The sequence below is a fragment of the Dipteris shenzhenensis genome, chromosome 10, assembly GCF_047967505.1.
Source record: "Dipteris shenzhenensis isolate YYH24624 ecotype China chromosome 10, Dip_SZ_1.0, whole genome shotgun sequence".
NCBI lineage: Eukaryota > Viridiplantae > Streptophyta > Polypodiopsida > Gleicheniales > Dipteridaceae > Dipteris > Dipteris shenzhenensis.
The window spans coordinates 18,061,768-18,082,092 of NC_141605.1; the positions used below are offsets into that span (position 1 = coordinate 18,061,768).

Sequence of the window (20,325 nt, forward strand, 5' to 3'; positions counted from 1 at the left end):
ACTGTAAAACTGATACAATAGATGGCACTGCCTCCCAGCCGTGCGCTCTTGTGTGAGAAGCTTCGATGGCATACTGGAAACAGTAGAGGACGGAGGCTGGATGCTAACGAATCAAGGTTGCTGTAGCCAGTGATGATAATGAGCTTCACGGGCTTATTCTTATATAGCCACCAGTTGTAGTCGGTTAGACCCAATTGGGAGACCAACCCAGTCGCCCAAAATAGCCGACTGGAGGTCAGTCCCAAAATAGGCCACCGACCACACGTTAGAACCGTGGCGCAAAATAGAGTAACTGACCTACGATTTTTGTTCAGCCCAGAGACATCCAGGATCATCTCGGGATCCAAACGAGCCCGGTAGCCCAAGAGTGGGCTGCCCCGAGAAATGCTCTATCTACCCTTAGTGCGGTCAGTCATGGGATGCCTTCCTGTACTTGCATGTAGCCTAGTTGGCAGTGTGCCAACCGCTATCTGAAGCTGTCCAGCCATCAGGCCAGACATGGCCCCCATCTGGTGTCCAAACCAGGACCTACCGGATAACCGAGCTATTCAAATGCCTTCTCCTCATATGGGGGGCTTACAAGTAGAGTTAGCTGGTTTTCATGTAGTTACACAAGTGGAGCATTGATATCTAACATATAGCACTCTATAAGTGCTAGTGCTATTGACATATGATCGCATGATGTTGAGCGTGATCTCTCAACACCTTCCCTCAAGATTAACATCATGAAGTAGGCCTTCCCTCAAGATGATGATTTTGGGGAATCGAAGAAGGACTGAACATTACATTCCATCACACCCCTTTAATGGGAATGTCCTTCCTTTGTGTCAAACCAAGAGATTTTCGGTGTTTCTTGAAAATCTCTTTACTGAATGGTTTGGTAAAGATGTCTGCAACATTCTCTTCGCTATCACAATGATGTAGTGTGATGTCACTAAGTAACACTCTTTCTCTGATGAAGTGCTCTTTGACATCAATGTGCTTTATCCTAGAGTGATATACTAGATTCTTGGCCAATGCTTGAGCCGATTGATTATCATAGTATATTGTTGTTGGCTTTGACTCATCAAAGTAATCTGATTTTGACAATAGTCTTCTGAGCCATATAGCCTCACATGCACTTGTAGTGAGTGTTGTAAATTCTACTTCAGTCGAAGACAAAGAAACAATTGGCTGTTTGTTTGACAACCATGACATAGCACCTTGACCAATGAAAAATGCATATCCCTATATGGATCTCCTAGTCTCATGATCTCTGGCATAGTCTCACTATCACAGTATCCATGCAACCGTGAATGAATTCCTCTGTATTTTATCCCAAACTGTCTTGTACCTCTGATGTATCTCAAGACTCTTTTGGCTGCATTCCAGTGAGACTATCTTGGATTTGCCATAAATTGCGCTAGTGAACTTACTGCATAACAAATGTCTGGCCATGTGCTAGTCAGATATATAAGAGATCCAATGAGTTGCCTGTAGTACCTATCATTGACTGTAGGCTTTTTTGAATCTTTAGTAATTTTGAACCTCTATTCCATGGGAGTGGCTGCAATCTTGCAATCTGCCATATAAAACTCCTTCAGAAGACTATTAACATACTTGAGCTGACTCATGAAGGTTATGTCTGAATCTCTCCAAAACTCAATTCCAAGACAATAGTGCATAAGTCTAAGACCTTTCATGTCGAACTCTGCAGATAAGTCTTGTTTCAACTTTTTGATGAAGCTATCCTTGCTTTCGGTCACAATTAGATCATCTAAGTACAAAAGTGCAATAGTAATGTCTTCCCCTTGAGCTTTGTAGTAGAGAATATAATCTGCATTAGATTTCATGTGTCCTAGATCAGTAAAATACTTGTCCATTCAGCTCTACCAACTTCTGGGTGCTTGCTTTAAGCCATAGAGACTTTTCTTGAGATGGCAAACCTTATTCTTCTTTCCTGGTTCAACATAACCTGTTGGTTGTTGCATCTAGACTTCCTTGTCTTGATAATCATTGAGAAATGCATTCTTGACATTGAGCTGGTACACATTACATGAGTGTCATCAAGAACCATATGGAATCCATCTTTGCTTACTGGAGCATAAGTCTCATCATAATCTTGACCATATTGCTGTGCAAATCCTTTTGCAACTAGTCTGGCTTTCTCTCGTGGGCTCCTCTCTCCTCTCTTGCCTGCTCTCTCCTACGTCCCAATGGATTTCTCTCCTTGCCTCACGGAATCCTCTCCTTTGCTCTCTCTTCTTGTCTGACACAACTCTCTCCTTTGCTCTTCCTGATGGCCTGATAAAAATCTGGCGCCGCTTTGGCCTGACAAAAATCTGGCGCCTCCCGACTTCCATTTTGACTTGATGAAAATCTATCGCTGCTCGACTCCCCTTCTGGCCTAACAAAAATATGTGCTGCTTGCGTTCATACCTCTCTTTTGCTTAGTGTCGCCTCTCTTCATGGTGGTTCTCTGTGAAAGATGTGCGGCTTGCATGTTCGATACAACATCGTGTTGTCAGGGGGATGTTGTGCATCACTGCATTGCTGGCGATATCTGTTCCATTTGATGGCGGTTCCGATATTTGGAGCTACGATGGATCTTGCAATGCAGATTTGACATTAGTTGCGGATTGTTCTACTTTGCATGTATTGGATCTGCAGGTGGTACTTATCGAGTTAGAAATAGTTGCATTTTCTTCAAACATTCCTGATTGGTGTAGATTTGTAAGGACCCCACATCTGACAAGAATTTCTATTCTCTGTCAGATGATTAAGGGGTCTATTATGTCATTAAATGGGGGCATATCATTCGGTCAGCTCATAGCTGTACCGAATCGATATAGAGTAGAGCGTGCTTCTTATTCTATCCATGCTTATCTCGTTTCGTTCATACCTCCGTGTCTATTTAAGCGTGTCTATTTCATAAACATTCACAGTTGTTTGCTTTGTGTTATGAGTCTTGCTAGTGCTGTTTCATTTGCTTTCAACGTCGAGATGGCCGAATATGAAGGTGTGGTCCTCTTCACAGTTCTGTTCGGTGTGTGCTGTGTTCTCTTTTTGTATCAACATTAGAGCACACAATCTATTCTCCTTTTCATTTTGCAGTTTAAAATGATGCAATAGAGGTCTCTACTGTTTGAGTTCTTTGTTATTTTATTTGTACCTCGTATGCTTCCAGATGTTCTCTGCTAGACTGCGCTGTTTATTCTTTCTTTGGTGAGTTTTATTTACGTGTGTAGCCTTTCTATGTAATTCGTCTTCTTTGTTAGTTTATTTGTACCTCGTATGCTACATTTTGACTATTCCATACATTCTCTGCTGGACTGTGCTATTTATTCTTTGTTGTTGAGTTTTATTTACATGTGAGAAGCCTTTCTATGTACGTCTTTTACACAGCCAGTCTGTGAGAAGTACTTCACTTTTTCTTGTGTGTCTGCTTGTTATGCTTGTCTAGTAGGGTATAGTAGGAGCCCCCAACATTCCACATTATCTATTACAGTAAAGATTCCAGAGAGCGCTTTTATGCTCAAAGATGTATTTCATATTTATGAAAATGTAACATTATTTCAAACTATAATATACAGTCAAATGTATTAACTTTGTGTCTCTTATTTTTAGTATTATCAACCTTCATTTTTAATTTACAGCTACTAAGAAACTACAATATTGAAATTGTTTTGATATTTTTCATTACATCTAGCAAAGTAAATATAATTATGAACACTTAATTGTTTTTATTTGTAAGAAATCATGTTAACATTGAGAACATTAATTTCCCATTGTATTTCCTTGTTCCATTGTAGCAGTAGTAAATTAATCACTTACTTTGGTGATTCATTTTAAATATATTTTCCATGCTGTTAATTCTGTGACAATATTTGAAAAAGACAAATGTTCACAAGCTACAACTAATTCTCTCACTTATCCTTAAAGACTCCACAATACTAGGAAATGTTGTTGATTACTTCTCCGTAACTGAATTTTAAAGTAGAGGGAGCTAGCATGAACATGGTGTTCTATGGGTGAAGAATGCACCAACATATAATTCAAATAACAATGAAGAAATAATAAATTTCATAAATGATCACATCACATGCAATAAGAGATTCTTAAATGATAACATAAAATAAATTCAAACACATAAACATACAGCAACATGCTTGAAAAAAGGAAAGAAGAATTGTAGATTTAACTATCCAAAACCACCCTTGAATGAGACAATGATCCTCAAACCTCTAACAGATACCAATAGAACAAAATATCAACAATTATATACAAAGCGAAATTCAAAAATTGGAACCAAACACAACATTGACATTCAACGAATGGTTGAAGCAATTGGACATAGACTTAGCAGCATATATCCAATCTCTAAACACTACAGAAACAACATTGTTTCTCAAACGTGACCCTAAGGACATATTCACTAACACCTTCAACAAAAAAATAATATACTTATGGCAATCAAACATGGACATACAATTCATTATGGATCCCTATGCAGCAACATCCTATTGCACATCATACATGACTAAAATGGACAACACAATAACACAAGCATTGAAAGACACAATGAGAGTATGCATGCAATAAAAATCATCAACACAAGAGCACATGTGCAAAATGGGAAACACATTCCTTAACTCACAACAATGAGTGCACAACTTGCATGCTTCATTACTTTATCTTTCCCATTGCATAGATCCACATGAGATTTCCAATTCATCAACATAAATGAGAAACAAAGGAGAGTTTTCTTACTGAAACGAAAGGACATACTTCAAAAGCTACCTAACGAGTCCATAGACATATCATATGAATTGATAATTGACAAATACTTGAAAAGATCTCAAATGGACAACATATGCTTGGCAGCATATGCAACTGAATACAACCACTCGCAACACACCTCCAAAAAAAGAAGAAAATCAAAGATAATAAGGTTTGTGAAGTCCAATAAATTCAAGGACCCATAAAATTACTAATGGGAACAATTTACTATTATAGTACCCCTTCAAAGAGAACGAAAACCAAGAATTGCTAAAACATCGAAGCTGGCAAGTAGCATACTTCACGAACATACAAACTATTGAGGAGAATAGGGAGACATATAACTATCGATACGAGGAAAATACACAAGAGGAAAAGATCACAAATGACAATGAAGAAAATGAAGATACAAATAGCATCGCATACATGATGGAAAATGAAAGTAACAAACAATACTATGACATTGGATTTGACATGCCTACTTTGCGAAATCAAACAAAAAAATACAAATTTTTAATAAGCATAAATCAATAAAATTTACTAGACAATGATGATTACTTCAAAAAGCTCTGCTCTTTGAATGAAGAGCAAAGATCACTATTTGATGATATCATGCTACACAAAAGGTTGCACTCCACAGATAAAATACATTTGTTCCTCATGGGAGGGGCAGGTACAAGGAAAACATATTTGCTCCTTCTACTAGTGCAAGGACTACTATGCTATTACAACCTGCAAATACCAAATGTCAATCTTGACTTGTTAAAGGTTTTGATGCTAGCATATATAGGAAAAGCGGCAAGAAATGTCAATGGCAACACAATACAATCTGCACTGCACTTGCCCACACATACTAAAAGCCTTACTTCTCTTCCTAGAGAAAAATTAGACACACTAACCTCCCTATATGAACAAGTTCAACTCATTGTTTTTTATGAGATTTCCTTGGTGGGGAAAAGAACTATGGACTTTGTAGACTTGAGAATGAGGACATTGAAGCGCAATCACTCAGAATATTTTGGCAATATCGATGTCATCACTTGTGGAGACTTCTACCAAGCAAAACCTATGAAAGACTTGGGTTTTTAAAAAAAATGATAGCGACCTCGAATCAATGGCTACTTCTTATTGGCACACCAAACCACAATGTTATGATTTGAAAAAAACAATGAGACAAAGTAACAATAATTTTATAAATGCTTTAAACTCATTTAGAAATTGTACACACACACAAGCTCAAGTAGATTATGCTTGCACCCAATACCATTAGATCACATCTTCCCTCACTTATACTACACAAACTCTGAAACAAACAAGCATAATAAGAAGGTACTATAACTATCTTGTGGAAGAAAACACATTTCCAAAGCAATTGACCACTTCTCGGAGTCATTATGCACAAAATCAAAACTACTAGAAGATCCAAAAGTTACAAATGGACTACATACAACAATAGAAATAAAAGAGGGCATGTTAATCGAACTTTGCTCTGGTAATATAAACTAGCAAGACGAACTTGTTAGTGGAGTAGATGGAATTTTCATGACATCGTCTACTCACAATGGAAGAGAAATTGTATGGATATTGTTTTCCCTTCAAGAAATTGGGATGCAAACTAGAAAAGAAAATCTACAAGCATAAGCATGTCTATAGAACAACAATGGACACCAATATTTAGAGTAACAAAAAGTACACCATATTAGCAATATGAACACCTTGCATGGAGCATTGATATGCATCATATTTTGTATCATGATACCGGTCGCACCAATGAATGCAGGCCTTGGCACATCCGTCCCAACGTTCGTACCATCAACCACATGGATACTACCACCCATGCCAGGCTTGAGTCTAGCCCTGCGCCCCGTTACACCCACAGTAGCACCACCTCTGCTAGGTGCTCAAACGGTGTTAAACTGATGAGGAAATGCATATCCTATTGAATGCCCTAGGAAGGGGGGCCACACCACCTCCACCCGCCCTAGTGTTTCTTGCAAGGATTGCAAATCCCTCAAGGAGTCGACCCATATCCATCTCCAAGCTAATGACCAAGTTCCTTGGAGGAGACTCGGTCTCCCACGTGGAGCTATTCGAATATATTTGTGAAGCCTTTGATGCTCCCAGAGACCTAGAGATGGACAATGCATTTGCCTGGATGGCAAAGTAGGCCAATGGTATAGGGTGCTCACCCCAGAAGAAAAGATCAATTAGGAGACATTAAGAAAGGCCTTTGTTGTGGGATTTGCCCCCAATGACCATAAATGGAGCCCGATCAACTAATTGTATGGTGTAAAGTAGAATGATAAGGAATCCCTAAGGGGTTACATTTCCAGGATCAACCACCTCAATGCCTGTTGTGAACCATACGAGTGGATGAGTGACACCTCGCTTCCTTATCGGATTGGTAGACCCAAAGCTGCATGATCACCTCATGGTGATGAACCCTACCTCCTTTGATCTATGCAGCAAGCATCCGCATATGTGCAACATGATGACAGGGTGAATTTGGATAAATCCCTGGATCCCTCATAAATAGCTCCATCGGTTACGTCTTCGAGTGTAAAATAAATCAAGAAGGAGACTAACGAACCCAAGGGCTTGGATATGCACGAACCCCAGGCACACAGTGACCTTGTTGACTTGGCCACATCCGCCATACCTCTCTGTCAACAAGGTGTTACTATTGAGGAGTTACAAGATCACGTTGCATCACAAGCCAAAGAAATCGAGGACCTAGAAGCACACGTACAAACGTTGGAGTCCGAGCTTGCACGCTACAGACAGTCCTTTGGAGATTTGGATGCAGCTGAGGATACCCATATTTTTTATTTTGACGACCTCACTAATATAGATTCGCAGGGTGCAAGACCAAGCACTCAGGGAATAGTAGATGTGGATCCTACTGCATAATTGTGTACATTGTAAACTTCATATATAACTTTATAATACTCTTCTTCTGCAACGATGGTTCAAGTGATATAAGTGAGTTAAGTGGACTAAGTGATTTAAGTGGTATAAGTGATCTAAGTAGACTAGATGATTTAAGTGACTTAAGTGATTTAAGTGGACTAAGTGATTTAAGTGATCTAAGTGAATTAAGTGGTATAAGTGATTTAAGTGGACTAAGTGATTTAAGTGGTATAAGTGATCTAAGTGGACTAGGTGATTTAAGTGACTTAAGTGATTAAAGTGATCTAAGTGAACTAAGTGGTATAATTGATTTAAGTAATTTTCTATGGATTTAAGTGATCTAAGTGAATTAAGTCGTATAAGTGATTTAAGTGGACTAGGTGATTTAAGTGATTTAAGTGGACTAAGTGATTTAAGTGAACTAAGTGGTATAAGTGATTTATGTGGTTTTCAATGGATTAGGTGGACTTATAAAGTTAATGCAAAAATATTAAAATATATCGACGTGAATTAGTGCACATAATAGCTAGATCAACCCTTGAGACTTGAAAATATAAACTTCAATTGCGCATATTCGATTATTCTTTCCAACTTTCTAATGTTCCCTTCGATGCTGCCTTGAAAGTATTTGCAAGTCACAAGGTTGTCTCTAACTATTATGTATACCAAAATCATCCACAATCTCAATAATTACAACACAACATCGCTTGTAGCCCACAAGGTTCTAGATTTCAATACAAAAGGAGACGAGCTGGATACGAGCATATGTGCTCTCCCATTGCTTGAGATATTCTCCCATCCATCCCCTCGCATACAACATTATATCCGATATAATTAGAGCTTCATCCACCGCTTCTATCACCTATCATATTCTTCTATCACTCTATATTGCATTCAACACAGGTACAATATCGTCTATCTCTTCAACTTCGCTGTTGTCACTAAGTAGCTCAAGCTCGTCTTCCTCTTCACTGAATGCACCCTCAGCAACTAATTCTGTAGTCAATCGTTGTCCAGCAATTCTCATTACAACGGCTTCGCTTGCTGCCCTAACCGCAACATCAGATCCTTTCAACAATCGTAGATTTCCAAAGTAAAATACCAAATCTATAGCTCTTGATGGCTTTAAGCGATTGCGTCTCTTAGAATGAATAAATCGTATGCACTTCAATTTCGCTCACATGCACTCGATGATGCAACAATATAGAGCACACGAGTTGCAACATGATGTAACTCCAATGTCTCTCCACCATATTCCTTCCACCAAGTAGGTGCAATAGTCGTCTTAATAGCATCAAGATTCCAAGGATCTCCAAAAGAACCTTCGCGATTCGTATATCTCACTCGTTGCTGGTAGGCTAGTTTTCCTTGATCTCCAAGAAGTAACTTTTTACAAACCTCTCAAAAGTTACTTATGACTTCAGGATTTTGTGATTGAGCATGCATTTGATATTGTGGATGTACTGCAAACGCAGCTCCATGCAAAGGGGTGTGCATTTGCTTCCATCTCTTATCGGCCAAATATACCACTTGTTGCTTCTCCCTAGGAGCAAATCGCACAAATTCTTTAACTTGTCGTATTGCTTCTGACATCTTCCAATACACTTTACCCATAACAAAGGCATCAACATCAACCATCCTTAATAATGTTACAGATGGTTCTACACCTTCTTTTATTCTTTCAACATTTTTCCAAAATAGAGATGATTGTACAAGATGTACACATTTAGAGCCTGGTATTGTGTACTGCATCCTTTTCTAGCCAATTTGCCTATCGTCTATCAACAACAGTCTCGACTAAAGCTTGATGCACTTCCAACAATCTAGCAGAACTAGAAAAGAAGTGGCAAATCCAGTTTGACAAAATTTCCTGAGTTGTTTCATAGAGTGCTCTCTGAATAGTGCATGCAAGTATTGATGACTCTTTATAAAACTCACTACGACATTAGCATCTTGCAGTATTGGTTGCACAAATGGCAATCGTCAAACATCCTTCAACAATAAGTTGAGAGTATGAGTGCCACATGGCACCGATGTCAGAGTGGGATGCTTTGCCATGACCATCTCACCTGCGGTCTTGTAATTCGATGCATTATCTGTTACTAATGCAATATTATTCTCACTGCCACCAACTTTGCAGATTGCACTTTCGTATATTTTTACAATATATGCCGAAGTTTTTTCTTTTACAGACGTATCAATACTCTCCAAAAACATAGTTCCCTTAGGAGTAATGCATATTACATTTATCAAGGGTATGGCGCTTGCTAGTCCATCCATCAAACACAAGAGTGCACCCATATATAGGAATAAAGTCCAATATCTTTTATTTCAAGCAATCCGCCACAATTTGTTTGACTCTATCAAGATGATCGATACGCATTTTATTATAATGTGGCAAAATAAATCCTAGTCTAGCACATGATTTCAAGGCATTATGAAACGTGTCATCTCTCATGACATTGAATGGTATACCATTTTTAGCAAATGCTTCTGTCCATCTTAAGTGCTCTTCATACACTTGTTGTCGAAGAAATCCATCCTCCATAGAAGATTGTTCTCCCTTTTTTCTCTTCTTTACCTGACAGACACTAGTCGTGCATCAAAACTCACCTGTGACCCGCTTCCTAGCATATCTACATCACCTTCATATATGGATACACTCCTCGCATTTATTGGTGCTTCTCCTTCAACCGTCTCATCAACCTCAAAGCTCACATCTTGTTGATTTTACACAATTTCTTATTAGGGCCAGATTAACCACTTTCTTCACTTTCTCTAAATACAATTTGGATAACAAAAGAACATCATACGGAGTGCATGTGCAAGCTCCAACGTCATTGCCTATTCCGAGAAAATGTTGCTTGATGCGAATAGAACCACCTGTGAATTTGTGTTGACAATATTTACACTGCAAGAATGAGACCGAGGCATGTACTTTTCATCTCCTTTTCGTATCTCCGTCACGTATGACCAAATCTTGCCATGCACCATGCTTTTGAAGTTGCCAAAAATAAAATGCAAAAAAAACTAATTTGAGTATACAATAGAAACACATTGCAATACACATTTTATAAAAAACAACACATATCCTTTGGAAAATGCGTTCAAGCATGCAATATATTAATTGTCATTCAATCACGCTCTTTTAAAATAATTTACATTCTATTGAAAGAATATCAAATATTCATTCAAAAGAAAGTGTAAGAATGAGACAACTCTTCTAATAACTTTTAAAACTTTCAATTCATACACTTCAAAACTCTTTGTATTCTTTCACATTCTATTGAAAGAATATTACATATTCATTCAAAGAAAGCGTGAGAATACAAAAACAATAAAATCATATTTCTCACATGAGGTCTAGGGAACTCAACGAGAAGATCCTAAAACTCCCACATACAAAAATTCCCACAAGAGATCTAAGGAACTCAACAAGGAGATCTTAGAACTTCCACAAACTAATTTAATAATTTCATAGACACGAAAACAAGCCCATTTCTCACAAGAGATCTAAGGAACTCAACAAGGAAATCCTAAACTCCCACATACAAAAATCTATTCACATGAGATCTAAGAAACTCAACAAGAAGATCCTAGAACTCCCACAAATAAATTTCATAGACAAAAAAACAAGCCCATTTATCACAAGAGATCTAAGGAACTCACCAAAGAGATCCTAGAACTCCCATGTACAAAAGTCTATTCACATGAGATCTAAGAAACTAAACAAGGAGATCTTGGAACTCCCACAAAAGAATTTCATGGACACAAAAACAAGCCCATTTATCACAAGAGATCTAAGAAACTCACCAAAGAGATCCTAGAACTCCCATGTACAAAAATCTATTCACATGAGATCTAAGAAACTCAACAAGGAGATCTTAGAACTTCCACAAATAAATTTCAGAGACACAAAAAAAAGCTCATTTATCACAAGAGATCTAAGGAACTCACCAAAGAGATCCTAGAACTCCCACGTACAAAAATCTATTCACATGAGATCTAAGAAACTCAACAAGGAGATCTTATAACTCCCACAAACAAATTTCATAGACACAAAAACAAGCCCATTTATCACAAGAGATCAAGGAACTCACCAAAGAGATCCTAGAACTCCCACATACAAAAATCTATTCACATGAGATCTAAGAAACTCAACAAGGAGATCTTAGAACTCCCACAAATAAATTTCATAGACACAAAAACAAGCCCATTTATCACAAGAGATTTAAGGAACTCACTAAAGAGATCCCAAGGAGATCTTAAAACTCCCACAAACAAATTTCATAGATAAAAAAACAAGCCCATTTATCACAAGAGATCTAAGGAACTCACCAAAGAGATCCTAGAATTCCCATGTACAAAAATCTATTCACATGAGATGTAAGAAACTCAACAAGGAGATCTTCAAATTCCCACAAAGAAATTTCATATACACAAAAACAAACATATTTCGCATAAGAGTTCTAAGGAACTCAACAAGGAGATCCTCAAACTCTGACAAAAAAATTTATCTCACAAGAGATCTAAGGAACTCAACAAGGAGATCCTAGAACTCCCACAAACAAATTTCAAACACATAAATATCTAAATTATTTTTATCACAAGAGATTGAAGGAACTCAATAAAGAGAACCTAGAACTCTCACAGACAAATTTCAAACACATAAATGTTTAAAATATTTTTATCACAAGAGATTGAAGGTACTCAATAAAGAGAACCTAGAACTCCAACAAACAAAAGAAAAGACCAAAACAAAAATCCAAACAAGAGACCTTAGGAACTCAGAATGAGATCCTAAAGCTCCCGAACAAAAATCTATCTTATTTCGAATCTTCTAGATTGCTTTCACAACCTTGAGGACCGTTCTCCTTCTTTTCCTTTTTAGATCTCTTATGCTCAGCTAAGGAACCAAACGTGAGATAAGAAAAATTGGCAAACAATGAGATTATATGCAAAATCGAAGAAACGTGTTTGTCCTAATACAAGTTTATTCGTACGAATAAAAGTTATTCGTACAAATATGTGGTGATGATGTGGTAATTTACATAAAAAACGTGACGTGTCACCGTTTTTTAAATCGATTTTTTCCTCCATTTGAATCATTTGAGTGATTTTCTCGATTTTTCAGAATCATGAATTCGAATTTTTCTACTTAGACATACATACATACATAAATACATACATACATACATACATACATATACATATATATATATGCATACAAATTGAATTCTGCATGTCTTGTGGTAATTATTTTTAAAAACTTAGTCCTAAGTAGACCTAATTCTTTATATCTTTTATTCTAAATCAAAGTCTCTATATATTTAACTAAGTTTAAAATTTTGACGTCTTCAATTTTCTACTCATTTTTTGCTTTAAAGTCTAGTTATTCTTGGAATTCCTTTTTATTACTAAAGGGTCTCGGTGGGTGGGTAGTTCCACTTTTATTAAGAAAAGCTTATTTTTAGTAGGGCTTATCACTAGAGGTGGTCTTGTTAGCACTAGTGGAGCTCAATGTTGCTTTGCCATGCTTTGCATGAAGCCTCTCTTTCTTCAAGTAGGGCTTCTTGCATTCACCATCTAAGTCTACTTGGTAGATCTTTTGGTCATTGTGGCTCTTATTAGTGCTTCTTAGCTACTCTAGGACTTTTATTATTTCACCTAAGTTTCTCAATCTCTAGTCTTTGCTTCCATGCTACAATATATAGGGACACGTTATCTCTTCCTTCATTCCTTAGTCTCTTTCATTGTTTTAGACTTGGGAGGTAATCAAAAATAATTTTATTCACTTGCCTCTTGTTTGCTCAACTGCTTTAAGTCTCACCGCTATCACATGGCTTGTTTTTTTGCAATAGAGCCTTACTCTTTGTTTTCTTAAAGAAAAGAAATTTCTATCAATTCTTTGAAAAGACCAACCATACAAATCAACACCATGTGGGATGGAAGAAAGAAAATGGAGCACTTGCTATCAATGAGCCTATGTTTAGAGAGCCAACTCAATAGCTAGGGGATCTTTAAAATAGGGTCCAACAACACAGTGGGGGAATATACATCTAGAAAACTCCTCACTCCATGAATACATTGAAGACACATATAGGCTAAGCCTTTTAGAAATGCACCCTACTCTAAGGGGTCCTCCAAAGTCCCGACATAATGTGGTCCCATATGGTGCATAAGGTGTAGATAATAGTTTGCCAGATTGCAATGAGGGTGATTGTTCGAGGGAGCTAGTGGCCTTCCATCACTAAGTTGTAGTAACAGACAATCCAAATGTTCTAAGCATTGATGTTGGAGACCATCTCCCAAAAACTATTTGGTGGTGAAGAACCAAGACACTGTGAGGAGGAAGAGTTGCACCCTATACCTCTATCTAGAAGGCCCTCTATCCTTGGTTGGTGTGACCATATGAATGGAGAAGGCATCAGCCCCCTAGACAAGCTCCCATAGCATAAGTGAAGTGATGTTTCATCCTCTACATCCTAGCCACGATCCGAAGGGACCCTTGTCAAATCCTCTAGGTCAATGAGGCAATTCTACAAATAGTGTGGGATCATCTCCAAACCACTCATCATGCATGAGTGGCACCTCCCATCTATGCACATCTGCTCTAGCCTAGGGCCAATGGGCGAACCCCAATAGGAAGCTATCTAGATGAAATACGAAATATTTCGTGGCCAGAGGTTGGTCCACAAAATGTGAACGAAATTTGGAAATTACCTCCTAGGGCAACTGTTGCTTGAGCCAATGCCATTCTCTCAAAGGAGTCCCCATCCAAGCTAAAGGCAACAACCAATGTGCATTGCTTATGAGAAGAAGGTAACCTTAACGCGTCTCTCGTATTGCCTTACTCTAGAATGACAAAACCACTCACCTAGATCCAATTGCAACCCTCTCATAATAGAGGGACCACCATAATTTGTGTAGGCAGCCTCTGCATGGCTGCCACATGTCAATGGAAGCATCGAGTAAGGGGGGTCCCACTCCCCTGCCTCCTAGCCACACTAGCCTCCCCATCACCCAAAAAGAGTTGGCCAGGATTGAAGGAGGGTCCATCTCTTAGCTTATATATACCAGGGATCACATATGTATCCCATGCTTATGGGATTTCTCCCAATAATCTATCCACGTGTCATCACACGCATCATGCCCTCATTTAATCAGCACCCATGAGGGGGTTTGGACCACACCAAGGCCCTTATTGGCCTTTATTTCCAACACCCCCCCCATGGTCCAAACACCACGAGTGAACTTTTGACCAACCAACAAATACTGCAGCTGAACACCCACTAAGGGCCAGATCAACTCAGAAACTTGACCACCCACACAAAGTCAGCCAATCACAATTGCTGGAAAGTTCCTGAGTACTGACACGGGTCATCACTTCCCATGCCAGTTGCCATTTCGAGCCGCACACAACAGTCCCAACAGTCCAGAACACATAGTTGCTTTCAATGCAGCCGTCGTCGGGCCGCCATGAAGTACACGTGTAGATCCACACAGTATGCAGGACGTCCCTACTTGGATACCACTGTAGGTAGCCTCTGCATGGCTGCCACATGTCAATGGAAGCACCGAGTCTGGGGGGTCCCAGTCTCTCATCTCCTAACCATGCTAGCCTCCCCATCACCCAAAAAGAGCCGGTTGGGATTGAAGGAGGGTCCATCTAGTAGCTTATATATACCAAGGATCATATATGTATCCCATGCTTATGGGATTTGTCCCAATAATCTATCCACGTGTCATCATGCGCATCATGCCCTCATTTAATCAACACCCACGAGGGGGTTTGGACCACACCAAGGCCCTTATTGGTCTTTATTTCCAACAATTTGTCATAACCCCAAGTGGTTGGTTATAGGTCGACGGTCTAGTCCTTGACAGCTGGCCCACTGCTATGATCCTCTACCACTTAAGCAAGTCCAAGCCCCAGGGCCTCATACATATTGGAAGTCTAGATCCCTATCTATATCTGGTTGAAGAAGACCTCCCAACCCCACTCTCTTGTATCTAGAGCATAAGGATCTAGGGGTTTGGTGCAAATACTAAACCTGAGGGGCACCCTTGTCCTAAAGAATTGTCCATATGAGTGCGAGGGAGCTGAAATTTTGTGTATCCCATCCTCTAAGACTCATAAATGGGGCAGTCTATCTCTAGCATTGTAAGTGAGAGGGATCATGCTCGTGCCTTCGCCTTGATAGGGAGATGGGTCCATACTTTGAAGGATCTGGCTAAGAAAGTCACTTTCGGAACAATACTTTCGTAAGCCCAACACACGTAGGGAAACGAACGAACATAAGTTGCTATACTCCCAGCCAGCCACCGGGACTAAGTGCTAAGGCCATAATTGGTAGGAGAGTTGATTACTTGTCCCACTATGCTAATGTGCATCCATTGCCCCTGCATGGAACCTTCCTAATCTAGAACCTTTAGATGCCAGAGCATGGGATGGTTCTCAAACTCATCCTAACACCAAGGGATGGCCTAAACAAGTCCCCTACACATGCAGTAACAAACTGTATGTAGAGTCCTCATCCAATGGTGAACCCTTTCCAATGAAGAGGGCCAATGAGAAGATCCAGTAACAAGACTATTTCCCCTTGCCACTTGTGCAGGGAATGTTTTTGAGAAAAGCAAGAGCTTCCAAGTCTTTGCAGTTGAGTTGACACCATGTACTATTAGTTTTCCCAAAAGGATTCTGCTTTCCATTCTAGGTCTATGATGTTTAAGTACTCCCTCTTCATAGGGTAGGACCACCATGATGTTTAAGCACTCCCTCTTCATAGGGCAGGACCACCATCTGCTACGCAGCCGTGGCTCTAGTTTTCCTTATGCTATCCAATCCTACTCATAAGAAGTTTTGTACCAAGTGCCCAAGTTGTCCCATGCAATGTCTATGAAAACACTAGCACAAGGCTATGTACCAAGGACATGGCCAAGAGGACTTGGTTAGCCACCACGAGGGATTGGGGGAGTGTTTGGCCAAGCTTCGATAGAAAATACGGCACCATAAACTCTCTAGTATGGGGCCAATATGCAGTGTTGAAATGTCAATGCCCACTTGGTAGCCCAAGTACCTCATAAGATCCAATAAAAGTACATAAGATCGAACAAAAGCCAAAAGTAGCCCCCCAATCCAGGATCTCCTAAACCTCCTTAGTCGACATGTGTAAACTAACTAATTTGGTCGAGTCCTTGGATGCCATATTATACACTTCAAGGTCTCACATGACTCCCTCCATAAACCCCCACCAAGAGTGGGAGTATCTCTTCAAAAACCGATTGATTTGGTCTGGTTGATCCTCACCCTAGATGCCATACTATACACAGCAATAGGCTCCTCTAGACACACTAACGTGCCCTCCACAAGTAGTCCCATAGGTCCTGCTCGCCGCCATCACCTGCAAAACCGGAAGAATTAGCCTGCAGCCGTATCGCTTTCAGCAGCTCCCAGTTACCCTGGAAGTCTGGGAAAGCCCTAGGTCAGACTGACAGGCTTCCGGCTATTGCCGGTCGCCTTGCCTTGTTCTCCATTTTTTCTTGTTCTCCCACGTGGCCAATCACCTTCAAAGTAGCCATTGCCTTTAGTGTTCAGCCATTGCATAGTTCCTGTTTGCCGAAAATGTGTCTGCCGAAAATCCGGCAACAACTGCTCAGAAAACTCTCCGAGCAAACGACGCACGTTTTATGGTTTTACCGTCAACTCCTTCCTGGTTGGTCTTGTGGATGAATCTTTCCTTCCTAATTTGTTTGCTGCTCTTATTTGTGCTACAACATGCCTCAACTTGCCATTCAGCCACACAGCGTTGTAAGCACGAATGTAGCCGATCGGCAGGGCCTTCGAGCCAGGGATCCGAAGTTAGACTCTGGTAGGCACGAGGCCAAGATCTTGGGATCGTTGCCTGTCCCTGATTTGAGGTGGATGGCCGCCAGGCTAGGAAATGGGTGGGTCATTCATGCCAAGGATGTGCTAAGCGAGCTAGGAACCAGCAAGGCCCGTCATACACATAAGGTAAATCGGCATGGCATTGCGAGGAATAAAGGCTGCGGTATTGAGGACATCCTCCATCAGCTGGGACCAGAGACAGATGTTGCTACCTATGCCTCGCTTTTGAGGCGTTGCATTGGTTCCAAGGCCCTGTCTGAGGGGAAACGTGTCCAGGCACACATGAACAGCCGTGGACATGCGGGGAACACATTTCTCAGTAACCTTCTGGTCCAAATGTACAGCAAATGTGGGACCTTGGAGTATGCACGTGTTGTATTTGACAAAATATCCTATCGGAATTCGTATTCTTGGAATATTATGATTGCTGCTTGTGCCCATAATGGGAGCTTGGATGCTGCCAGGGCAGTGTTTGCAGAGATGCCACGGAGGAATGTGGTCTCTTGGAGTGCCATGATCGCAGCGTGTGCCCACAATGGGCATGGCAAGGAGGCTCTACAAGTATTTGATCAAATGCAGGCTGAAGGCTTTGAGCCAAACAAGATCACCTTCATCTGCATTGTGGATGCGTGTGCAAGTGTGGCAGCCCTCAAAGAGGGTAGAGCGATCCATCTTAGAGTTTCTGGAAAAGGATGGGAGTCGGAAGTTATGCTGGGAACAGCCCTCGTCAATATGTATGGCAAGTGTGGAAACCTGGATGATGCAAGGGCAGTGTTTGCAGAGATGCCACAGCGGAATGTGGTCTCCTGGAGCGCCATGATGGCTGCGTGTGCCCAAAATGGGCATGGCAAGGAGACCCTGCAACTTTTTGTCCAAATGCAGGCAAATGGATTTGAACCAAACAAAGTCACCTTCATCTGCATTGTTGATGCATGTGTCAGCATGGCAGCACTAGAAGAGGGTCGCGTGATCCATGGCACTGTTTGTGGCAAGAGATGGGAGACAGATGTTCTTGTGGGGACAGGTCTCATCAATATGTACGGCAAGTGTGGGAGCATAGATGATGCGACGGCAGTTTTTGCAGAGATGCCACAACTGGACGTGGTCTCTTGGAGTGCCATGATCGCTGCATGTGCCCAGAATGAGCAAGAAGAGGAGGCCCTGCAATTGTTAGGTCAAATGCAGGCCGAAGGCTTTGAGCCAAACAAGATCACCTTTCTCTGCATTGTGGATGCATGTGCTAGGGTGGCAGCCTTACAAAAGGGTCATGTGATCCATGCTACTATTGTTGGCAATGGATGGGAGTCGGATGTTGTTTTGGGAAATGCCATCGTCAATATGTATGGGAAGTGTGGGAGCCTAGATGATGCAAGGGCAGTTTTGGCTGGGATGCACCAGTGGGATGTGGTGTCCTGGAGTTCCATGATGGCTGTGAGTGCTCAGAACGGGAATGACATGGAGACCCTAAAACTGTTTGGTCAAATGCAGGCTGAAGGCTTCAAGCCAAACAAGGTCACCTTCATCTGCGTAGTGGCTGCGTGTGCCAGTGTTGCAGCCCTAGAAGAGGGTCGAGTGATCCATGCTAGTGTTTGTGGCCATGGATGGGAATTGGATGTTCTTTTGGGAACAGGCCTCGTCACCATGTATGGAAAGTGTGGGAGTCTAGATGATGCAAGGGCAGTCTTTGCAGAGATGCCACAGCGGGATGTTGTCTCTTGGAGTGCCATGGTTGCTGTGTATGCCCAGAATGGATATAGCAAGGAGGCACTGAAATTGTTTGGCCAAATGCAGGCCAAAGGTTTCAAGCCAAACAAGATCACGTTCATCTGTGTTCTCACTGCATGCAGTCATACAGGTCGAGTTGCTGATGGGAGGCAATACTTTGCCTCTATGAATAAAATCCATGGAATTATTCCCTCAGTGGAGCATTGTGTGTGCATGGTTGATCTTCTTGGGCGAAGAGGACTACTGGAAGAGGCAGAGGACCTTATCACCAGCATGCATTTTGAACATGTTGCTCCAGCATGGTTGACCTTGCTCTCATCATGCAGAATTCACAATAACGTGGAGCGGGCCTTGCATGCTGCAAATTTTATTTTTGAGCTGGATCCAAGGAGTGCTTCACCATATGCATTGCTGGCAAAAATACATGCTAATGCAGGTAGGTGGGAGGACGTATTTATGGTGAGAAAGGCAATGGTTGATAGTTGTGCAAAGGCATTACCAGGTCACAAGTGTAACGAGGTGAATCATGTGGTGTATAAGTTTCCTGTTAGAGAAAGCTATCCTCAACAGCAGGATATATGTCATGTGTTGCTAAGGTTTAGTAGGCACAAGAAAGACACAATATGTGGCTGACACACATGCAATGCTTCATGATGTGGGTGAAGTAGTGAAAGAATACACGTTTTGCTGCTATAATGAGAGGCGAGTCAATGCTTTTGAGCTCATTTTGACTCCACGTAAGAACAACACACACTTGTATCATCAAGAACCTTTGAGTGTGGTCTGACTGCCATTCTTCCACAAAACTCATTTCCAATTTTGATTGATGGAGATGTTCATGAATATCATTGGTAAATTGCTAGACACATGCCTTGGAAAGTCTCTCTTGAAGAAGAATGGATTGAAGATATTGCTACATCCTAGTTTCTCTATAGCATTAGAGGTTTTCCAGGGTGCTTAAAATTGACATGTGATTGAAAACAACACAACATGTCATCAAGGAAGGTATGTCTCGACGTACATTAAGGGCCTTCTTATGGATG

General features: G+C 40.7%; 1 protein-coding gene across 1 annotated transcript; it reads left to right on the forward strand.

Annotated features, from left to right (window-relative positions):
- The first annotated feature begins 17,446 nt into the window (after window positions 1–17,446).
- Window positions 17,447–19,915, forward strand: LOC147897504 (pentatricopeptide repeat-containing protein At3g09040, mitochondrial-like). The gene is made up of 3 exons (XM_087380033.1): window positions 17,447–18,027; window positions 18,499–18,826; window positions 18,956–19,915. Exons 1-3 carry the CDS (start codon window positions 17,447–17,449, stop codon window positions 19,913–19,915), a joined length of 1,869 nt encoding a protein of 622 aa, XP_087236159.1.
- Window positions 19,916–20,325: the final 410 nt, after the last annotated feature.